This window comes from Uloborus diversus, chromosome 3 (genome assembly GCF_026930045.1).
Source record: "Uloborus diversus isolate 005 chromosome 3, Udiv.v.3.1, whole genome shotgun sequence".
Taxonomy (NCBI): Eukaryota; Metazoa; Arthropoda; class Arachnida; order Araneae; family Uloboridae; genus Uloborus; species Uloborus diversus.
In genome coordinates this window covers 18,067,204-18,090,323 of record NC_072733.1, presented here as the reverse complement: position 1 = coordinate 18,090,323, position 23,120 = coordinate 18,067,204, and the positions used below count along the sequence as shown (strand labels likewise).

General features: G+C 33.7%; 1 protein-coding gene and 1 non-coding gene across 5 annotated transcripts in view; both read right to left on the bottom strand.

Moving 5' to 3' along the window:
- The window catches only part of LOC129219464 (dihydropyrimidinase-like), a 182,444-nt gene that overhangs the window by 128,894 nt on the left and 30,430 nt on the right, over positions 1–23,120 (bottom strand). Inside the window, exon 1 of one of the 4 annotated variants that reach the window (XM_054853864.1) lies at positions 16,891–17,017. The exons of the other annotated variants lie outside the window; for them this stretch is intronic. Coding sequence (XP_054709839.1) covers positions 16,891–16,893 — 3 coding nt within the window. The 5' untranslated portion in view covers positions 16,894–17,017. Of the gene's footprint in view, positions 1–16,890; positions 17,018–23,120 lie in introns of those variants that run through there. 4 annotated transcript variants of the gene reach the window in all.
- Trnag-ucc (transfer RNA glycine (anticodon UCC)) lies at positions 14,893–14,964 on the bottom strand. Its single transcript has one exon. It is a non-coding gene; the product is annotated as a tRNA-Gly (tRNA).

Sequence of the window (23,120 nt, the reverse complement as noted above, 5' to 3'; positions counted from 1 at the left end):
TTACGGAAAAACAAAATCGTTTCATAAACGTTAATCAAGAGTAACAAAAGAAACTGCACATAAAGTTTTTCAACAGTTAAATAAAAAACCAAAAGAAAGTTCTAACGCTTTCGAGGACTGCTAACAGGAAATGATTCTAACACTTGAATGAAAAAGCAAAAAAAAGAAAAAAAGAGCTAGACTGAGAGAGATTTTTTTTTCGCTATCTTTATGCTATAATCTACGAAGCACAAGAAACATTTTTATTAAGGTTCTTTTGGTGACTAATAAAAGCTGCTTATCGAGTATTCAAGAAAATAATGACAGATATTTTTAGTAGCGTTTTGAATGATGGAAATTTCACGATAGTAACGGTAAACGAGAACTAGAAGACTAACGGTTACTGTGAAAAGCAATAAATGCACTTTTAAACACTTAACTATGTTTGAAAGCCCTAAAAGCTACAAAGTGATCAAAAGCTGAACTTACTTGTAATTTCGGATAATTAATCCTAGAAAAGTTGGGTTTTAATCCAATAGTGTACTTCATTCAATGTGAAAGACACACAAACGCAATCATCATTTGTCCGCCATATTGAGGTGGTTGAATGTATGTCTAAGGCAAAAAGCGCATGCGCAATGAGTCTTTCTGCGATTGCATGATGTTCTGGCTCCTCTGCTCTATTTTCTAGCCTGTGATGCACCTTCAGGCACTATGCTTTCACCTTAGAGGGAATATTTTCACTCGTCTGGAACCCCTGCTTTTAAGTGTATGCATTAAGTGCGTTGTTTCTTATTGTACTTTGTTGCACAAAAGTATTTTATTCATCTTCTATCTAGTTTTCATAAAATTTTTGACGATTGGGGGAAAAAAATTTAAATGCTTTTAAACCGATCGTCAATACTTACGAGATTCATCAGGACGAGAAATGTTACATAAATCTATATGAGGGAAGCTGAACATATTAAAACTACTAGTAAACCCGGCAGCAGAATTTTTTCAGCATTCAGCGACACAGATTGAAAATTTAAAAATAGTCTGCAAGATAAACCGGCATTTGATCAATCGTAAAATTTAGATCGAGGAAAAATGCTTTAAAATGATATGCTAATCTTAAAAACTACAAGTACATGCTACCGATATTATATCCCAGAAATACAGTACGAACCTTCGGTCGCTAAAATATATTTTTTCTAATCCTAACATTTTTCTTTAAAAATGTTAGGATTTTTTCTTCACCAACTAAGAAACTAGTAAACAATGAGAGCGTTTATTAATGTATTTAGATTTTTAGTTCCCCCACCCCATTTGTGTCTAAAATATGTACGAACTTATATGAGTATCTTAACCATGCTTATCAGTAAGCAGGCAGGAAAAATCACAAATAAAATAGATTAACTAAGTATTTTGCTTCCAAAATATTTTATGAAAAATAACAAATGATATTTTTTAAAGCATCTATTTAAGATTTTTTGAATAGCAAATATCAGTTGAAGCAGACTAAATAATCCTCAAGATCTGTCTCTTCTACAGAATCCCATTCTACACAATCTTCTACATACTTGGTTTTTCTGTATGATAGAAAATTGTTTATCACCTGATATAAAATCATGTTTACGAAGCAAACATTTCATTTATTACACTTAATCAGATATTCTGAACTTTATTTTTTCCCCTAATTCTACATCAAAGTAAGATAAAGATAGCAACTGCCTCATGTAAAGATAATTCATCTTCCATCAAAGAAAATTTTTTATCGTAGAAAGCTGGTCGAATGGTTTTTCGTCAGTTTTCGATTTTCAGTTCCTGAAATGATTACTCTAGCTTTAGATAAGTCATTTTCAAATTACATTGACTTTAATATAAACCAGTGTTTCCCAACGTGGTGTGTGACACGTGCTGCACCTGGAGGCATTTTAGTTTATTTGAGGGGAAAAAAACCAAAAATAAGTTACTATCTGTTTTGACTTACCCGGTAGGTTTCCTTCTTCAATTTTAAACTTTTTTTTTCCCTTCTTATTCTTACACGTTGTTTGAAAGCTTTTTCAAACAAATTAATAGCTTGTCTATGCCACTTAAAAAAAGACCCCTCGAGCACTCATTTGGTTTAGAGTGTTCTTGGCAAAATTAAATTTGTAGAGCAATTTCGCATCAAATAGAGTCCAGGTGCCTTCATCTGGTGGGAAAACTGGGCGTCAAAATTCTCGTGGTAAAAGCATCCGCTGATATAGTGCTACATGAAAGAATGGATGCGATTTCCGGAGAACGCTCTAAGTCTGCAAAAAAGGTAGTGCCTCGAACGCAGCCCCGTTGAAGGAAAAAAAAAAATGCCACTTGAAAATTCATCGACATTTAAGTAATTTTTGTTAACCTTAAAAAGTATTCGTATTTTGGTGCGGGTCATCACAGTCAAAAAAGGTGGGAAACCATTGATCTGAATCAAAGAGACAACAGGAGTATAAATAATGAGCTGTGTTAAAAATGAAATTAAAACAAAAAAAAAATGAATTCTGAAATTTTTAATTCAAATTATGTGTTTCGCAATCACGAGTTGCGACAGGACTCTACTCATAGGAGTTATTATTTCTAGAAACGGCTCATGTCCCCCCAAGCCTGCCCCTCCTCCTGGGCGGTTACGTGTGTATAGTTGTGTGAGTGTGTAAACCTGTGTATGCACGTAGACGTGTGTCTGTATGTGTATCAGCGTGCGTGTGTGCAGAACATGGACGCCATCAACCAGAAGAAGCAGATTCTGGGGGACAGTGCTCAGGACCGGAGGAGTCGCGCCTGCAGAGGACGGTTGGCGGGAGTGCTGCAGAGGGAGGCGATGGAAAAATAAAATCAGCGTAACTTCAAGGACATTCAAATGAGAATAATAAGCAATCATGATTGCTCAATAACAGCAGCAATAGTATAAGGAGCAAAAGGTATCACAGTAAGCCTAATTCCATGGTATGTAGAAGCATTTTGCTTGCTTCTGTTCAAGAGTAATTCAAGCCATTGTACATGAATAATACTAAACCTAGTGAAAAGGTTGTAAAAAGCATTTATTTCTTCCTTTTTAGCTCTTTAGAATTTCAATATAAATGTATTTCTGCACTCAAATACATAAATCAAATTTTTCACTTAAAAAAAATGTTTAATTATATAATTACGGAAAACAAATTATATTCTCCGCCAACAACGAGCGATAAAAACAATTCACACCGTCAAAATATTTCAACTGTTCTTATTTCCTTTGTCGCTGCCACTATAAAAAGAAAAAAAGAAAAAAAAGAATAAAAAGAAATGTGAACATAGTAGACGATAATAAATAGATAAATATTTAATGGAAAACACAGCAGACGATAAATGAAAAAAAAAAAGACAGTATCCAGTATTTACCAAACAAAAATGAGAAAAAATGCTCAAAATCTTTTTCTTTTAGAGGACGTTTAGTTTTATACTTCAAAAATAGCCAAAGTTGGGTAGGTTGGTCGACCAGCGAAATCACGCAAAATCCAGTAAATATAATTTGTATTATTTATTTATTTATTTTTTAAAGAAGGTTTCGAAAGTTTTTTCTTTAATGAATTTATAATAGCAACTATCTTCTGTACAATTCCAAAAAGAAGGTGGCAAGAAATTTTTTTTTTGCTTACTGGTTAGATGTGCTAATTTTTGGTTTATTGCACCACTTTTCATTTACCCTGAAAAAAACTCAAGTAAAATCATAAAAGTTCTCCCAGTTTTTTTCAATAGTTCAACCTGCCAATAAAAAGGTTTTCAATTGTCATCGCATCAAATATTGAAGTTTTAAACAATATTATAAATTTCTGAAAATCAAATGTGCATAAGTGCTCATTTACCGGTCAGCCCACCCTACATTAAAGAACGAAAAGATTCAGGCAAGTTTGCGATGCCTATGTTATTTATTCAGAAAATTTTTCCTTTTTTTTTCAATGTAGACGGAGGCTTTTGTCTCATGACATCTCCACCCCCCCCCCCCCCCCCCATCCGACTATATGCTTTTCACTAATATTCTTATTTCAGGCAGTAAGCTCACTCATGATTCATATCTCATTCTGAATGTAGTTGGTTCTGAGCAATGACAGTAATTGAGGCTTCTTAAAGGCCCAATTTCTAATAAAAAAGTTCAAGAGACCTATTATTCTTCTTCAGAACATGTATTTATACGTAAATAATCTGAAATTAGTCTGCATTTCAACTGTTAAAAAAAAGAAGTAGGGGAAAGTAGGGAGGATTATTCCGATTTTTTGAAGAATATTTTTCTATTTCTTGCTGACTGTTAGAAAATTTCCAAATTGAAATTTTTCATTAGCTTATAATATCTGGCAACTTTTAGCATCATTTTTTTATAAATTTAAATTATATATTAATCTTTTTATCAATGATTTTCCCAGAGTATCCAAGCTGGGTCAAATGTTTTCAATTGAGGAACGTTTGAGGCAGCATAAAGGAATCTTGGCCCCACATAGATTAAAAGTTATCAAACTTATGCTTAAATAAGTACATGTCTAATGAAATGCTAATACAAGGTACAACCTATAGTTACATCTAAAGAAACACCATGAATTGCTAAATGAATTTAATTTGAATCACTAGAGATTGTGATTGCTTGAAATGTCAGTCGGCTTTCCTTTTCAAAGCAACTTTTTCTGCGCCTCTACTGATCGTTGGGTGATGGAATTTAATCGCATCGCCGAATTGTTTTGACGCTGTTGGCAACATCTTTTTCAGAACAAATAAAACTGGAGCAACATGCAACAGATTTTCTAAGAAAATTTACAGAAAACTCATGTTCATTTACGTTCAAAGAGCTATTAAAATATATACAAAGGTTAAGTTTGTTTAACCTTTTTGCGAAAAATCTCCAATTTCAGTGATACAACAGTTATTTGGATGTCTTTTATATATTCACCTACGTCACTTGAGATGTGCAAGTATTTTAGGTTCAGATTCATTATCTGAAGACAAATCTAATCTTCACTTTGTTGTTTGATTCCAGGTTTTTTGCTTAATATTTTGAGAATTTTTCTTTTATCCTTTCCACATTGTGCATCTTTTTGATATTAGCTTTGGAAGTGTTATCTGTAAAAATCATTGATTTTGTACGTTTTCCACTACATTTGCCTTTTTCAGGTCCTTATTTATCTGGTTTTCAGATTATGAATTTAAAGGTACTTAGTAATTAAAGTTACACATAAAAAAAAGACTTGCTAATACAGTAAAACCTGTAAAGTTGACCACCTTTGTAAGTTGACCACCTGTCTATGTTGACCGCTTTTGTCAGGAACGGAATTAGTCCTATCTTGTATAATGAAGGAAAACCTCTGTAACTTGACCACCTCTCTATCTTAACCACCTGTCTATCTTGACCACTAATGTACCCCAAATTTGGTTTGGAGTATTGTAAAAAACCCTTTGTAAGTTGACCACTTGGTTTATTTTTTAAAACTTAATTTAGCAAATTATTTTATTATTAATTTTTTAATAGCTCTCCAAGAATATTTTTGATGCCAGACCAGCATTTTACCAACTAAATAAAACAACAGCATAACTAAACCTCCTTATAAGTTTAACCACATTGGAAAACTACTAAGAACCATTTTATTCTCCAAACTTGTTTTTCTTTTGTTGTTCTATTTGAGATTACATTTTGTACTCTCTGTTCAATGAAAACATGTGTCAGTAGAAAAGTACAAAGTATTTTTTTCCAGTTGCAATATTTTGTGGCAACACTGGAATTGTGCTAAAGTAAAAGTTACTTGCATTGCAGTATTTCTGGTGCAAGGGATTAAGAAATAGAACATTTTCATTGTCAACTGCCTTTTTGAACTATGAGAGTCCAGCTTGTTGCTCCTTTTGTTATAGTTTTACATAAAATGGCTACAAAAAGAAAGTTGGTTAAACTTGAGATTGATTAAAGTATGAAATATTAAAATTAATTGAAAAGTGAGAAATCCAGAGAGAATTAGCTGACACATATGGAATTTCCAAAACTAGTGTCTAATAAGTGCGCCAAACTTCAATAAGGAGTTATTTTGTTGAAAAGTAGATCATCATGGATATAAATGTATTAAATGTATATGAAAAAAAAGCGAAAAATTTGTTATTTTTGATTAGCTATGAATTTTTAGGAACTATTAATATCAAATAACTTTTTGTAAACAATGATTTTTTTTTAATTCAATTTACTGAAATTTTAAATTTACATGACACATTATACGTCATTCTGAGAAAATAAATTCTAAAAATATTTGAATAATATTTTAAATTATTGTTTAAAAGTAATGTTAAACAATGAAAGTGAGTTGAACGGAAAGAGTAAGTGTCAATTAGTCAAAAAATGAATACATGGTGCAAGAAATGACAAAAAAGAGAAAAAAATCATTACCCCCTTGATAAGTTGACCACCAAAGTACTGCACCGCAAGTGGCCAACTTACGCAGGTTTCATTGTGTTTGAAGAAAGTAGATGAGTTGAGTATCTTAATAAATCTGCTAACAAATTATAAAAACAAGTTTCAGTTGTGTTTAGTTTGATCTTTATCGGATAAATGAATTAAAAGGTAGAGTTTAAAATGAGTATCGATGAACTGATTACAAGTTAACAAAAATACTTCTTTCATTTGAATTAAAACATTCCTTTTCAAAACCAGTTAAACGTTGTAAAAAGTTTACAAATTGTTACACTATGAAATGAAGCTAAATATCGTGAATTTTTAAATGAATCAGTAGATATTATGATTGTCAGAAATGTTACAATCAAACTTCATTTTCAAAGCAACTACAGTAGGCGCCGCTTAATGTGATCACTTTGGGTCAAATGCAATTTGATAACAATAACCGACTGATAACAATAACCGAAAAGAATCCTGGAGACACAAAATAATGATTTTATTCCTATTAAGGTGCATTTATTTTGGCCACCTCAAATTAAAATCACAATGACTCAATCAACTGAACGCAGTTTTAAATTATAAATTATTAAATTAACAGAATGGAAACATCTGAATTATAAAAAGTTAAAGCTAAATTATGCAATTTTTAATCACATAGTAATAGGTCAAGTGAAATATGACCGTTTTCCCTGACATTCGTAAACCAGTTTCAAAGCACATTCAGCTTTTTTAATCTTTTCCACCATGGTTTTGCTTGTTGTTTAAATTCTAATTTAACTTCACTTTATTTTTAATCTCGACACAATTCTTTAATAGTTTACAAAATAATGGAAACAATAGAGGTCCTACATCAATGCCTGCAATATGTCCAGCGACTGGTTTTTTTTAGGTGCAAAAGAAAGTTTTCTTAGGGATGAATCTGTGGTCACTGGGGGCGAACTTTCTGTAGCTTCAATCCTAGAAAATTTTTGAATTGCTATTGAAAACCACAAAATACTACACAGAAAGTTAGTCTCGTCAGGGTTTGCCTACTTATTTCTGTTAATTGAGGAACAAAAACGGGGAAAAGATTAAAAGTTCATGAAAAAGTGATAACAATAAACGAAGACGCTGATTACAATATCCGACTTTTTTAACGTGTGTTAACATACAAGTGTTCCGGGACTTTGTGATTCTGATAATATTAAGCGAATGACAACATTAACCGTGATCACATTAAGCGGCGCCTACTGTATTTCTGTGCCTCTAATACGGCTGAGGGAGCTTAATGTCATCTGTTCTGCAGGCCCGTGATTTCAAAATTTTCCGGGGGAGGGGGGCGCAATTGAGTCCCTCCTCCCTGATTACCCAAATGACGTGCCTGCTTTTGCAACATTTTCTGTTTCAAGAAAAATAAAACTAAAGCTAGATGCATCAGATCTTCGAAGAAAACTTCTAGAAAATTCATGTCCCATTTCACTTTCATGAACAACCAATATAATATAAGAAACTTCATTTGACCAAAACTTTTACTAAAAATCTTCAATTTTAATGATGCAATAATTGTAAGATATAGGAAGACTTTGAAATTTATCACTCACATCACTTGAGGCAGGAAATTATTTTGGTTCAGATTTACTATCACAAAACAAAACTAATCTTTGCGTTTTTTGTTTGTTCCCTCGCCGTTTTTCCTAATATTTTGAGAAATTTTATTCATCAATAATCAGGAAATGAATGTGTTCACAGGCCTGACGAGAGGCCGTGTCAGCCTAGTCGGAATCTAGGGGCCGGGTCTTGATGGGGGGGGGGGGGGGCGGCAACACTGACGTAAAAAAAAGAAAGAAAAGGAGAGAAAAAAATTGGAGGAAAAGAAGAAGGGAAGAAAGAAAAAGGGGGAAAAAACTCCGAATACGGGAGAACGTAAAGATTAAGTAAAATTGACTCTTAATATGGTACTTACTGTTGTAGCACTTAAAATAGAGTTAATTGTTTTCTAGTAAGCAGTTTTGACTCCCCCACCCTTTTTTTCTTCTTTTTCCCCTTGTCTTTTCTCTCCTCCTCCCTTTTTTTCTTCTTTTCCCCCTTTTCTTTTCTTTTTCTTGTTTTTTTTTTGGGGGGGGGGGGGAGGGGGGCGAAAGGGGCCTGGCGACATAACTGACAAAGGGCCCGCGTTGGCTCTCTGCGGCCCTCACAGTTCGTCTTTTGCTAGGTTTTTGAGTGTGAACATAACCTTCCTCAAGAGCCGCAGAAGCGACTTAAATGTACAGTACGAAATCACTGGATTAGAACATCCTAAACAAACAAGCAGATACACAAAACCTGTTGATATTACTTCTAATATTATTCATTTCTAAATCTCTCGTCTGTGGAAAAAAAAAAAATATCACACCATCAAGCGAGCTTCAACCCCAAAAACTTTGTTTCCACCAAGTTCAGTCAACTCTGTATCAATTGTAGTTGAGGAACAATTGTAGGCAAATTGGCTGGACGAGTTATTGACTGGCACCGGAGCGTGAGCGCCATACGGTTTGGTGCTGAAAGTCATACCTTACCGACCCGAAATGAAAAGAATCGTGGAGGTAATTTTGTTTTTCCGCTTTGGTAAGCTTGTAAATAACAGCCTGTTGTGTCTTCTGCGAAGAAGATATTTTTAAACGAATTTTGAGCTTTCTTGATAAACTTCCGGTACTAACGTTTACTGCACGAAAAAACACACACACATGTATATTAATGATTTCATTATTTTAGTAAGGTCAATTGGGTAAAAGTAAACGGAAATTTTATGTTTTAACTTTAGATAGAGAATTTTGGGCATTGTGTTTAAGACTACACTCTGAGAATAACTGGGTATGAAATATTTAACTTTATGACTGTCCAATAGTGAATGAAATTATGTTTTCTATTACCCCAGACTCTATGGGGTAAATGGAAGCACCCCATTTATTTCCCCATTAGGTTGATGTAGGTAGATAATCGCAGTATACACAATCAGTTTTGAAACTTAAGTTCTACACCAAGAATACTCCAACTGTGACCCTTTCGGTCGTACGAGGCCGTTGAAATCTCCAAATGTAATCTAAAATAATTTCAAAAGAAAAACACACAGAATTAAATTCTGGGCTTAATTTACGTAAAATACACTTGAAAGTGTATTTTAAATCAATATTTATTTTTCAAAAAAAAAAAAAAAAAAGAATGAAAACCATCGCTGTTTCTATTTACCTCAGACTTCAAAATACACTGAAACACCTAACTTGCACCAAATAAATAAATAAATAAAAATAAAATAAATAAATAAATAAAAAGAAAAATTAATTTGAATTTTGACATCTTGAATTCAAATTATGTTTCTCGCAATCACGAGTGTGTGTATGTAGGCGTGTGTTTGTGTGCGGGGGGGGGGGTATGTTTGCTTGTGTGTAGAGGGTATGTGTATGTGTGTGTAGGCATGTGTGTTTGTGTCTGTGTGCAGGCATAAGTGTGTGGGTAGTTGTATGTATGAATGTGTGTGTGGGGGGGGAGGTATGTGTAGGCATATGTATTTGTGTCTGTGTGCAGGCATGAATGTGTGGGTAGTTGTGTGTGTGTTTGTGTAGTTGTGTATGTATGCGCGTGTGTGTAGGATATGGATGCAACCTGGAGACGGCTTTCGCTATAGCAGCAGCATCGTGAGGAGCCGGTCGACGTTGATGCTGCAGAGGGTGACCGGGGGGGGGAAATAAAATCATAGGACATCAAAAAACAGTCAAATGAAAGCAATAAGCAATCGTGATTGCTCAAAAAAAAGGGGGGGGGGATATGAAACTCATAACTAAATGATTTTTATTAATCTTCTTCGTAACAAATAAAACTAGTTGAAACCAGTTAATTCGCATTAGTAGACCTGCTGGAGAGGAAAATGTAAGATCACTTTAAAAAATCAACTTTTTTCGCAGTGTCATTTTTAAACTATCATGACGCCGATGCAATTGTTTAGAAATACTCGGAATTCTCATAATATCTTCTATATGTTACCTAGTCTTCACTCACCAAACGTTTAGTTGCAATTGCTTAGAAATACTCGGAATTCTCATAACATCTTCTGTATGGTACCTAGTCTTCACTCACCAAAAGTTTAGTTTTTAAAATTACCACAAATGTGATCAGAGTTTGGTTCCATTTACTCCATATTTACTCTTGCCCCAACTAACTCAACATCATGTTGTGCATGAGAATAGCTTCGTAGGATGCTTTTTAAATTTCAGATATAAAACATTGATTCTTTCAAATGTTTCAATGGTTGGTACACATTTGTTTTGTTTACATTTTTAGAAAAATAGTAGGAGAAATTTTCAAAGAAAAAGAATTGCAAAAAAAAAAGGATAATATTTTGAACTTGGTAAATACAAATCTTAAAATTCAACTTGCAGTTTATTAATTATCAAATAACGGATAATTTTCTGAGCTAAGTAAACACAACTCTTAAAATAAAACATGCAATTTATTAATAATCAATTTACGATTAATGACTACTTTAAAAATTCCACTTCTTTGAAATTTTAAAATATTTATTTTTCTTAAATTGAATAAAATCAAAATTTTCAATTTTTATTAAAAAAAAAGACTTTAAACTACGGAGTTTTTTGATAATATTAAAAATAATATTCTCCGAGAACAATCGAAAGTAAAATAATTTCATTAAAACATTCTAACTTTTCTATCTACTATTTTTAACTCTGTCAGTATAAAGAAACAAGCAATATCGCAGACGAAAATGACATTACACAATTCGCAACTCCAACGAACTATAGGGGGCACTGCAGTCACTGTCTAATGGCGGACGAAAAAACTAAAACAAACGCATGTGGTAACGAAGAAAATGCTAATAATTCTAGTAAACTTTGTTCGTATGCATGATTTTTTCGCTTTATTCTTTTTAAATTAATTTTCAAAGTCTTGTTGATATTCTGGCACACGTAGAAAGAAATGAGAATTCAAGAAGCATTACTAAACGTTAGAAATTAATGAAAAATACGCAGTTCGTAGTTCTAAGCAGCCATTTCCACGATGTTGAATTCGATATTTATCAATTCTTGATAAAACTAAATAATAATTGTGGCTTGACAAGAATAACAATTAATGCTAGAAAATTCAATTATATGACATTACGAATTATTGTCAAAAGAAGATGATACTTCTTTGCCTTGCTTGCCTAGCGCTAATTGTTTTGCATTTGTAGCTGAGTTATTTTTCTCAAATTGCCGAATCGGTTCATTTTAAATTTTTCTGTTTGGTATGTTTCTAATTTCTGAGTTATGATTTAATTAAGTCATGCTATACAAATCATCAACAAAATTCTCACGGATACATGGTGGTAGTCTTCTTTTCAATTTGATCTACCATTATTTCTTTTTACTTATCGAATTCTGTAATCTTTCTACCATTTTATTCCACTCATGATAAAAAATAAAAATGGTTTAACTAACATGGGCGGAATCTCGCCAAGGATACTTAGCTCGCACAATACTAAAACTATAACCCTAAACAAATTTGGCGAAACCTTTCAGCTGAGAATAAAAGCAACAAAATAAATTCTTTCTCGGTTAAACATTTTTCATTTCGTTCTACGATAATATATTCAAGAAATTTTTTGCATACCGTCTATTCCAACTAAATGCTGCTGTAAAATATGGTTTGTTAAATTAATTTAAGATTTAAAAAAACCCATATTCTTACAAATTCACACAAAACAATAAAATTTTTTACCTGGTATAACGTTATCCAAGTTTGCTAATCCAGAGTTTTCTGGTGTTAACGCGCTTTCACCATTTCTCAATCAAATCACTTTTTAGAGGGAAATAATGAAAACTAACATTATTTTGAGGAGCTCGAACACTTTCTGTTGTTGAAAGCAATCCAAGACACATCGAATGCGTTAATAAATACTCAGAATAAACTGCCTATGTTTAAGTCAACAGACATACGTGGAACGCAATGTGGCAATGTTTTAGTTTTTTCTGCAGTTTTGTAAATCACCGCAAGGTAGCGTATTCGAGCGCTGGAGTTGCGATTGGCAAAGAAAATATAGAATTGCAGATTGCAGACGATAATAAATTTATAGAAAATAAATACAAAGAGCAGCAGTCGAAAAGTTTACAAACAGCAGAAATAATTATCCATAATTTATTTCAATCTTTTACGTCAACTAGACTCAAAGCCACACAACAGGGTTTCTTTCGATGATAGTCACAAGGTTACAAGTAGAGCCCCCCTTTTCAGTGAACTCTGGAACAGGGGTGATCATCCCCCCCACCCAAGTTCAATGGCTCAAATTCCTCCCCTCCCCCCGCCCCAGATTTTTCTCAACCCTCTTTCCCTTTATTTTTTAACTCTTTTTTATTTTATTTATTTTTAAAATATTTTTGTTTATTAATTTTTAATTACTGTTTTTATTATTATTTTATTAGAAAAGTTATGTGCTACGTCAATGACATATATACACACACACACACAAACTAAATAAATAATTGAAATAAAATGTAAACCGAATTGAAAAAAAGAAAAAGAAAATAAATTTGATAAATCAATGAATTTTAAAAAAATTAAAAAATCCCCCTCCCCCATTTTGATGGCGTAACTTGCGCCATAATACCCCCCCCCCCCTCTGTGGGCACCCCTGACTCTACAAAACTTATAATGCCGAAATGAAAAGTGGATTGCGAGAAAATGAAGAAGGGAACGATAAGAGAAAGTGCCTGTCTTCGAAAGATATATAATCTATTTTCATTTTCCTGTAATCTTGAAAGATTTTGTTAAATAAACAGAGCAAAGAAGTTGAGCCGACACTCTCGGCAACAAAGCACATGAACTGCATTGAGATCATGTTTAGCGATTGAAACTCGCCAGGTTTCATCACGATAAAATAGTCAATGTGTTGACCGAAAAGAGACATACTGGTCTCTCAAATACTTAACTTTTTTTTTTTATTATTCATATAAATGTACCGGGTGATCAGAAAATGAGCATATGTTTGAAAAATTAATACACGAAAAATGTATGTAGATAGGTAAACTTGATACACATGCTTGAAACGACGTGCGGTTTTATTGTAACCAACAGTTGAGGTAGTGAGAAGCAAAGAGATATAAGTACCAAAACTAAAAATTTCGAGACCACTAATCCAAATGTTAGGAGAACTTCCTTTCTGTTATCGGGCAAGAAATTGTATTAGTAGCTATTTTAGGTGCTGCTATACAGCATGATTTAGAAAAAAAAAATTCAGTGATAGCCTATGAAGAATATGAACTTTAAACGCGTTTTACTCTAAACTTAAAAAACTCCACTTATATCCCTTTGTTTATCACTGCTTCAGTTGAGTACTACTTTTATTTACAGTTTATTTTACATCGCATTTCTCACATGGCTCAAAGTTACTCGAAGTGACAGGATAACTTTGAACCAGGTAATTCATTTAAAACTACTTTTTAAATTATTTCTTAATTTTGGATATTAATACATTTTGGAAGATTTTCTTCAGTTCTACGTCAATGGGTGGAATAACACTATTAAAATAGGTGTAGGGTACATAAAAGCAGAAATTGTGGGTCAAAGTTATCCTGAATGACTGTAATAAAATTATTAAAATAATGTAAGGAATTATTGTATGTCTATGAATATCAATTAACTAAACAGTTACAGTCCAAGGTACAGTCAATCAGGGAATCATTGAGCCAGTCCAGATAACTTTACATCAACTCATATTTTTTTTAATTTATTTGACTTAGAAAAAGAAAACTAGAAGTCCCAGTAAAGCCTTCTTTGCTGGTGAAGTCATAAAATAAGATTTTTGCTCTTTATAATTTTAAAACAAAATACTAGAAAATCGCCCGTCAGGATATGACAGGTGAAAATTACTTCTAAATCTGAACGAAGCAATTGCCTGTTTATTTTGATAGTTGAAATTTTAACCCTAACTCCAGTGGATCAACCCTAAGCTCCAGAAGATACCGTTCATTGTTGACTACCTTTTTCATTTATTCATTCATTCTCCTAAAATCCTAAAATGATTCTTACCAGTGAAAGAGTTAAATTTCCGGATCTAGTTCAGCCATTTACCTGCCCCCCCCCCCCAGCCCTCCAGTTTCAAACATTACCAAACAATATTATAAAAGTGTCATGCTGTGGCGCGATTTTCATTGTTGGTGATGTCAGGAGCGTTACTCGATCAGTGAATTCGTTCGTTATTATATATATGAGGATAAAGTGGCGCAAAGTTATCCGAACTGGCTCAAACATACCCTGAATGACTGTAAAGATAATGGAAAACTAACAGCAAAAACATACACAAAATATTGTGCATGAAACAGTTATTTAGATACTGTTATTTATACGCGTTAACGCGTTTTGAGTGTTGACCCTACTGAAGGTTTATTGACACTTTGTTCAGTGTGCTGCAAGGCAAAAACTGCAAAGAACTAGCATTGAAACCTTTTCTTACTAAAAAAAAAGTTACATATAAAGGTATACTCAATTCCAAATAGAAAAATATCTGCGTCGGCCGGGAGTCGAACCCGGGTCAACTGCTTGGAAGGCAGCTATGCTAACCGTTATACCACCGACGCTCGAATCACTCTGTGCGTTTAAAATACAAGTTGGGACTTGAGGTAATCTGTTTTAGCGTAATTTCTAAGTGGAAAATGTTAAAAGTATAATTTCTGGTTGAAGATTGCATTTTGAAGGTTGCACTAAACAACTAAATAGCATTGCATTGCCTACAACAATTAAAAGGCATTTATTTTCTAAGTTCGTGAAGTTATTCAAAATGATGTTTACATGCCATAAGGACCGTAGCCTACGAGAATGCAACGCTGGATGCGAGGGTATAAGCTAAGCAGAGGTTTTAAGTAGGGGTGTCCTGGTGTCCACTTGGGGTTCTACCTAAGGGGGTCATAGCGCAGACTGCGCCATTAAAATTTTGAGGGGGGTGTTTTCAGGTTTAATTTCTCTTTTTTTAGGGGGGTCTTCACGATATTTAGAGGGGCTCCCTTGCTCTTAAGGGAGTGGGCACCCCTGGTATAAGGCCTACACTACATGCTTACGAGGAGGCTACGCATAGGGAAGGAACGTTAAAAAAATTCACTCATTTTTTCTGAATTCTAATGAAGGGTAAAAGTCTAAAAGTTCTACAAATTGATGTATAATTATGGCATTTGAAAAAAAAAAACATTACTAGAGGAATCAAATGCCTATTGTTCCACATTACCACATTCCACATAGCATTTCTCTCCCTTTGCAAGTGAATCACATCAGCGATTTTTTTTTTTTTTTTTTAATTAAGAGCAGAGTGATATACTGTTCAGTGCACCGGAAACATATTTCAGTTTTTGGAAGTTCTTTTTTATTCTGCAATTATAGCACATAATACATAATTATGAAGTTAAAAAAAAATTTTTTTGCAACTTTTTCAATAAATTACGGCCGGTTAAAGCGGGGTCCGGTTAAACGGCGGCCGGTTGATCGAGAGTCTACTGTAATTACTTATGGCAGTAATCTTCATAACGAACGACATCATTTCTAAGTTTTTACCAATGTGATTGGGTAAAATTGTTGAGGGATAAAAATGTATGGTCTTTCGCGTTTATAAAGTACGTTCGGAATAGATTGATAAAATAAGAGGATACTTGCACCTATCAAGACGAAAGATATTTAGTGTGGTGCATAATATAGCATTCCACCTTGAGTGCTCCAGGCCTCCATTCGCTAGTGTGAATTGTGCAATGACAAACTTAGCCACCACTTTGAACACCTACTTCAACTTTTTTAATGGTTTCTATCAATGTTTCTGTTCAACCAGTGACGGATAGTGATTTTGCCTGAGGTTCAACTATATCTGGAGGTTCTTCTATTGGCTACTATAAATGGGATGGTTCAATGCGGAAAATCAATCTTTTTTATCTTTGAATTAACAAGCACGTTAAAGCACAACTAATAAGTTACAGGAAAAAATGTATTATTCTCAATTTGAAGAGAATTGGAAGAAAGGAAACAGGTGGATTTATATCGATGCTGTACCGACCTAATGTTTCTTCTTCATATGCTTGTTCATAATAAACTTGTCAAATATTACTACGAAACACAGTGGTGCCCACTAGGAGGGGGGGGGGGGGTCATGGCGCAGACTCCGCCTTTGAAATTTTTAGGGGTGTATTTTAAGGGGTATTTGGGGGGGGGTCGAGATATTTAGGGGGTGCGCCCTTGCTCTTAGGGGGGTAGGCACTCCTGCGAAGCAAGTATGTTTCTGTTCATTTTCTTGGAAAATTTCTAGTAGCGGTATCAATACCGGTATCGCGTTTTTAAAAATATCCGAATACCGGAATTGTATTTTTGATCCGGTATTGCAATCATCACTAGATGGGACCAAAGAGCTGAATTAATTTAAATGTATGTTTTTTTCACACTTTATCGAGTCAAACGTGAATGATACATTTCTAAGCAAGGTAAATACTTTCCCTACTTTCAACATAAGGTAGAAGGCGAAATATGCTTACCATGATCCTGATCGCAGAAGATACTTTATCAACGATAATTTTGCAAAGTAGGAGCTTTTTAGTCTTAACCTTAGAGACGGGACCAAAAAGCTGAATTAATCTAGGAATCGCTTAAGCTCGCGTTTTTGGCTCGAATGTGGAAGATGCTTGCCAAGTTTACTTCTTCCAGCAGGCAATGAAACGCAACTAGGAGGTAGAAGGCACTTTCGTGCAGACGCGTCATTTAAAGGTTAGCGACTTACCACTTTTTTAAACGATTTATCGTGGGATTTTGGAACTCGAGGAAGAGTTTTACCATTGTCAATTATATCATTTTGCCTGAAAGTTATTTCCCTTACAGAAAGCCCTCGTTATAGTAGCTCTCTTTATAAACGAATTTACACGATATTACGTTCATCACTATAGACCAGGTGTGGGCCGTTTCTTTTTTGTAGTTAATTTTCATCGGGTGTTTTTTTTTTTTCAGGAATTAAATATTATATACATGGATAATATTCGAAAAAAAAAATGATATTATGGTTATCTGCGATAGAACATAGTATATTTACTGTGAAACCAAAACATTTATGTAGTAACGGAACAAATTATTCAATGCCTTAGAAAAAGCGAAACAACATTAAAACTAGTTAAAATAAATCTAATTCTAATAAAATGTAAACTTCAGTAGGTTAGTGCAGCTTGTTTAAAACAGGGTACCCACAAAAGAGGGGAAGGTGATCTAGCAGGCTGCACCAGTGATTTTTTTTTTTTTTTTGGAGGAGGGGGCTGTGTGTATTTTAAGCAGTTTTAGTCTCCTTTTGAGGGTGCTTTGTAGCATTTGATGGAGTGCACTATCTCTTTTGGGGGATGAGCACCCCTGGTAAAAGTAGCAAGTAAGAATTCAATGTAAAAATAATACAAACACCAGTATTTATAAAGCACTTTCGTTATTTGACGCTGAGATTTAACACTTAGTAACTAGTAACACTGAGATTTTTGGGATTGAGTTCAAGCATGATTGTTTCAGTTTTGGTGAATATTCAGAAGCTTTTAACTTCATGCAACATTCGAGACTTTCGTCCCTTAAGCGTTCGTCTAAATTTGTTTTTATTTATGGTTTTATCTGCAAATAATTACCCACAGCACTACTGTGACAGCAGCAAGACATTCCGAAAATTACCAAGATATCAAATGTATACAGTCGAGTCCCGACTTACGCGAGGGTTGCGTTCCAAGATTCCTCGCGTAAGTCGAAATTTCGCGTTGTGGAAAAATATATGTATACAATTTTTTTAGAAGCAAGCCAAATTTTTTTAGACACTTACAAACACCCCTCAAACTGCTTTAAAGCATTCCTCAACTATACAATACTGTTTCTTAAAAAAAATAACTGAACTTTAACTGTATTTAAAAAATAAAAAACTGTTTTATTCAGCATTAAATACTTTAAGATGCACAAAATGAATGATCGATAGGAGGGAAAGACGTAAAATGAAACAAAGCGGTACGCACAATATATTAAGAATAATAAAATGCTGCACTGTAATAGTACTGCGCAAACAGTAACAATATGAGTTAAAAAATGAAGATAATGATGATTTATGCTCTATGATCAGATCGTTATTCTTATCTAATACATTTTTAAATCCGGTTGCTTCGCCTTTTCTTTTACAACGTTTCAATTTGTGGCAACAGCCCCTCTTTCAGATCTCTTTAATCGACAGTACAAGAGCAGCTTCCATTTTCATAATATTTACTTTGCTAGACGCTCTGCAAGCTTCAACATTGAGATTAAGTTCCGGACTTTTACGGGATTTTTTTTGTTTCGACTTTTAATTTAAGTATAGAAGATTCACTCATACTTATTGTCCCGCTACCGTCAACATTTTGTAGATGTTCAAGCAGATCAAGAATCTTAGCCTTTTTTTTTAAATTTTTTTTTAATCAGAAACTTTCTTTTTCATTCCAACTTCACAAACTTTAGATAAAGGTGCCACTAAGGTGCCCTTATATTTCGTCAACTGTAATGTTTAGAATGCAAAAAATAATAAATGAAAGATGCTGAGGTGGTTATTTGATGCACTAACAACGTGATGCTCAGAATAGTTTGGTGTGGGAACTTTCGCTGTCAGTGATGCTTAAAGGGATGTAATAACATTCACGAAATCAATATTTAGAAGCCAATAACGAAGCCGATACTTTCTAATTAAAAATTTCGTGTTTTTGGGCGAAAAACTCGCGTTAGCTCTAAAATTCGTTACTCGTGAAAAATTCGCGTTATAGCCATTTCGCGTAAGTCGAATCGCGTTGTAGCGGGAGTCGACTGTATTCGTCCTCTACTGCCATTCGCAGAAGTGTCTGGGCGTGTCAGATTCATAGTCGAACAGAATATGCATGCAATCTGAAGCGCGTTTTGAAAGTGCGTAGAATTATTATAAGTTTTCTGGCAATGGCAATACTGCAGTTAATTTCGCAGAACTACTAAACTACTCAAGAGCAACAAATATGGATCTCGCGAGCCATAAGTTGCCGAACCTAAAGCCCTAGATCGTGGTTTAAGTAGCGACATGTCCGACATCTTGGGGCTAAATGCCGCTTTCTTTCCATGACTGCTTTAATGAAGTAGCGTATTTTTCTTCTTGATTGTGGATTAACATGGAGTTAGTAATATACCACAATCAAGAAGCAAATTTTGCTACTTCACCATTGCAGACATAGGAAGAAAACATCGTTTATCCCCAAGATGGCGGACGTGTCGCTACTTAATCTACAATTTAGGGCTTTAGCCGACCCCAGCCCCCCAGCTGCAAACAGAGATATTTTTAACGCCCCTTTGCAAGAGTATTTCACGCATTCAAAACCAGGAATACACCTGAAAGTGAAGGATAAAGTATTTTCAAGCTTTGTATTTGAAATAAGAATTTAACATCAGGGAAAATGGGGAGGGGGATGCGGGAAGTAATTGCAGATTTAAATATGTTACATTTTAATGTTTTGTTATTTTCCTTACGTACAAAATGTAATGTTTTTTTAAATCAAAAGAGTAGACATCTTTTCTTTTTCAACTTTCATTTCATCCCCAGAAAGTTCTTCTTTCTTGGAACTTATCATTATTATGGAAGGGGGGGAGGGGGTTGAAAGTTTCAAATATTACATTTGAATGTTCTTTTTTTTCGTACAAAATGTCAAACTTTCTGTTTAAAAATACAGTGCATAACCTTTTATCCGGGAACCAAAAAACCGGGAAACCAGAAAACCGGCAACCTTTTGCCGATTTTCCAGCTATTTTTAAAAAATGCGCATTTTCTGCAATTTCTGAAAAACTAAGCATTTTTTTGAAATACCTAACAGAATTTTGAGCGGTTTCTTAATAAATTCCATATTACTCATTTATAATTCGAGAAAATGTTTTCAAAACGAACTTCATAGGGTTATCCTTAACGCTGGGTAAAACTTCCGAAATATTTTCTTGAATTAAAAAGTACACTCGTAAGTCTGAAATTTTCGTGTTTTATTCCAACTGAATACTAAAGAAATGAATATTGTCACATTCTAATGCAATATGTTATTGAATAATCTCTAATTAAAGCCGTGTGGAGCGTAAGTGACGTCGGAAAAGCGCGGGAAACACCGAAAACCAGATTTGCGAATTTTTTTCGATAGTTGATTGTGGAATCTAGAAATCATTAAACGCAAGACTCATAAATCAAATTTCTATTGTATGAACTTAATGCAAAAGCAATAGTTATCCATAACTACCGTAATCGCAAACACCAAACCTTTACAAGAAATTAAAAAAATAAAATAAAAAAAAAAGCGCGTTCAAGAAAATAAAATTCTTTCATACACTATATTAGAAAAATCGCACATTTATGTTCAAAAACTTGTTGCTTGCCCTTCCCTTCATTTTCTTTTGTTTTAAAACATGGAAAAGTGGGGGTTCCCCCCCCCCCTTTTTGGAATCAACCACTATTATGGACCAGACTGTTTTCGTATATTTTATTCCTCCAAAAATGTTAAGGAGTATTTTCACTGAAAATCAGTTACTGTAGATTTAGCTACTACTAAGCAGTAAAGGGTAATGCAGAACTACACGCAATATACCGGCAGCCCGGCTATGACATCCAGAGACTGCAGTTTCGTCCCTGTTATGGATTCATCAGCCTGGAATAGTCAATAACCGAACTAGAGGCAGATGTCATCTCATTGAAGCTGAGAGTGCCAACAAACAGGTAGCTACAATAAATTTAGCCACTATTGTTCAATAAAGCGTAATAATGGAGAGCCCTGTTATCAGCAGATACATTTTTTTTTAACGTATGTGTGCAAGTTTAACATACATCGAAGTATAAAGAGTCATGCTTAGAGCATAATTCAGTCCAAGGGTATAATTACTCTCCCAAATAATCCATATGAGGGGAGTTGAGTAGAAACGTAATATTAAACAATATCGTGATCTGTCATTATAAATTTTTTGTGCATACTTTTTCCAATAAAATAAGATGGACAAGTGACTTAGAGCATAGAAGGGGGTTATCCAAAAGTACAATCTCAACAGTTAGTTTTTCCCCTCTTCGAAAATATATTAAAAAAAAGAAAAACCTTGATAAACAAAATAACATTTTATGCAGTTTTTAAGGTTAATTTTGGTATTATTTTCCACAATTTTCTGTAGTTTTACTCACAGATTTTTTTTTAAAATTTATTGCTCACTCCTTACAACAACGTCATGTTTCAAAAAACGTGATTTTTCAGGAGAGAGATTTAAATATTTAAAAGTAAGATATCATGTAGTAAAACTATACTAAAGCAAAAATATAGTAAAATTATACGGAAAAAAGCATAGCTCAAAATCGTAAATTTTTAAGGTATGACGTTTTTCAAAGGAGTGAGTGTTATATATAAAATATTGTAAATTAAGTATTAGTAGTAACTAAATCATAAAAATCTTACAATTAACTTATGTAACAATTATTTAATTTGTAAAAAAAGTTTTTTTTCTAAAAAAAAATAAGGGGGGAAAATACCGTTCTGCGAAAATTTTCAAATTTTATACGCTCTTCTCCTGGACAAAAGTGATTGAGAAATGCTGTAAGAACATACGGCAAATGTTAGTCTTTATATTTGCTACTAATAGATGGCAGACTAAATAGACTAAAAACTAAAAATTTAAATCTAGACAATTTTCCTCTCTCGCGTTTTTTTTTTTTTTTTTTTTTTCTAAATGCTTGACGAATTTTTCGAAAATTTTGGATATGATAGGGTAGCTATGAAGGGGAGGGAGTCATGACGCAGACTGTAATACAGAAATGCTTAGGTGGATTACAGGTACTTCTTTGGGGAGGGCTGGCCAGATTAAGGCATGGGCCGAGTGCCAAAATTCAGATGCACCAAAGCTGTAGTTACAGACTTTTTAAACAAAAAGAGAGTAAATTCATTTTGCACAAAAACAGTATGCAATAATAAATCCACAAAATAATCTTTCGCATGTCACACATTTCAGAATGTATATCATATTTATACTATTTTTGCAATCAAATGTTATACATTAGATAATTTTAATAATTAATAAGTCTTACAACCCAGTGGCGCAAATCCGGAGGGGACTGAGAGATTTAAGCTCCTCCAAGAAGCCAGAGGGAATTTGAAAGAGGTAGTGATCCCTTGACCAGACCAAACACAAGGCCTTAAACTGCGTTCTTCGGCCTCTAATTTTGAAAATTTCCCGCGTACATTTGAAAGATTGTTCAGGTAAAGGACATATAAATATTCTAATCTAATAGCATCCGCTCTAGATAGCACCTGATTATTTACAAAATGTTTGAAAAGTTCTTTTTGTAAAGTACGGCTGCTGCAAAAAATCTTCGCAAGAGGCTTATCCACTACTGAAAAATCAATCTCTTTTCCTTTTTGCTTAATAATATTTGTTGCAATTTTCTTTATTCAATGTTTTTTTTTTATTTTATTTTTTTAATGTGAGTTTTAGTTCGTAGATTGTTGTGTATTTATCATTTACTACTTTAAACTCATTTTTTAGTTATTCTCATTCATATATATATAATAGCGAATTCACTGATCAAGTAACGCTAATGACGTCACCACAATGAAACTCGCGCCACGGCATGATAATTTGATAATATTTTTGAATGCTTTATTTTAACTATGCTGAACTGAGTCTGGTAACTTAACTGTTTTACTGGTAAGACTCATTTTAATAGAATGAAGAAACGAAAAAGTAGTCAACAATTAAG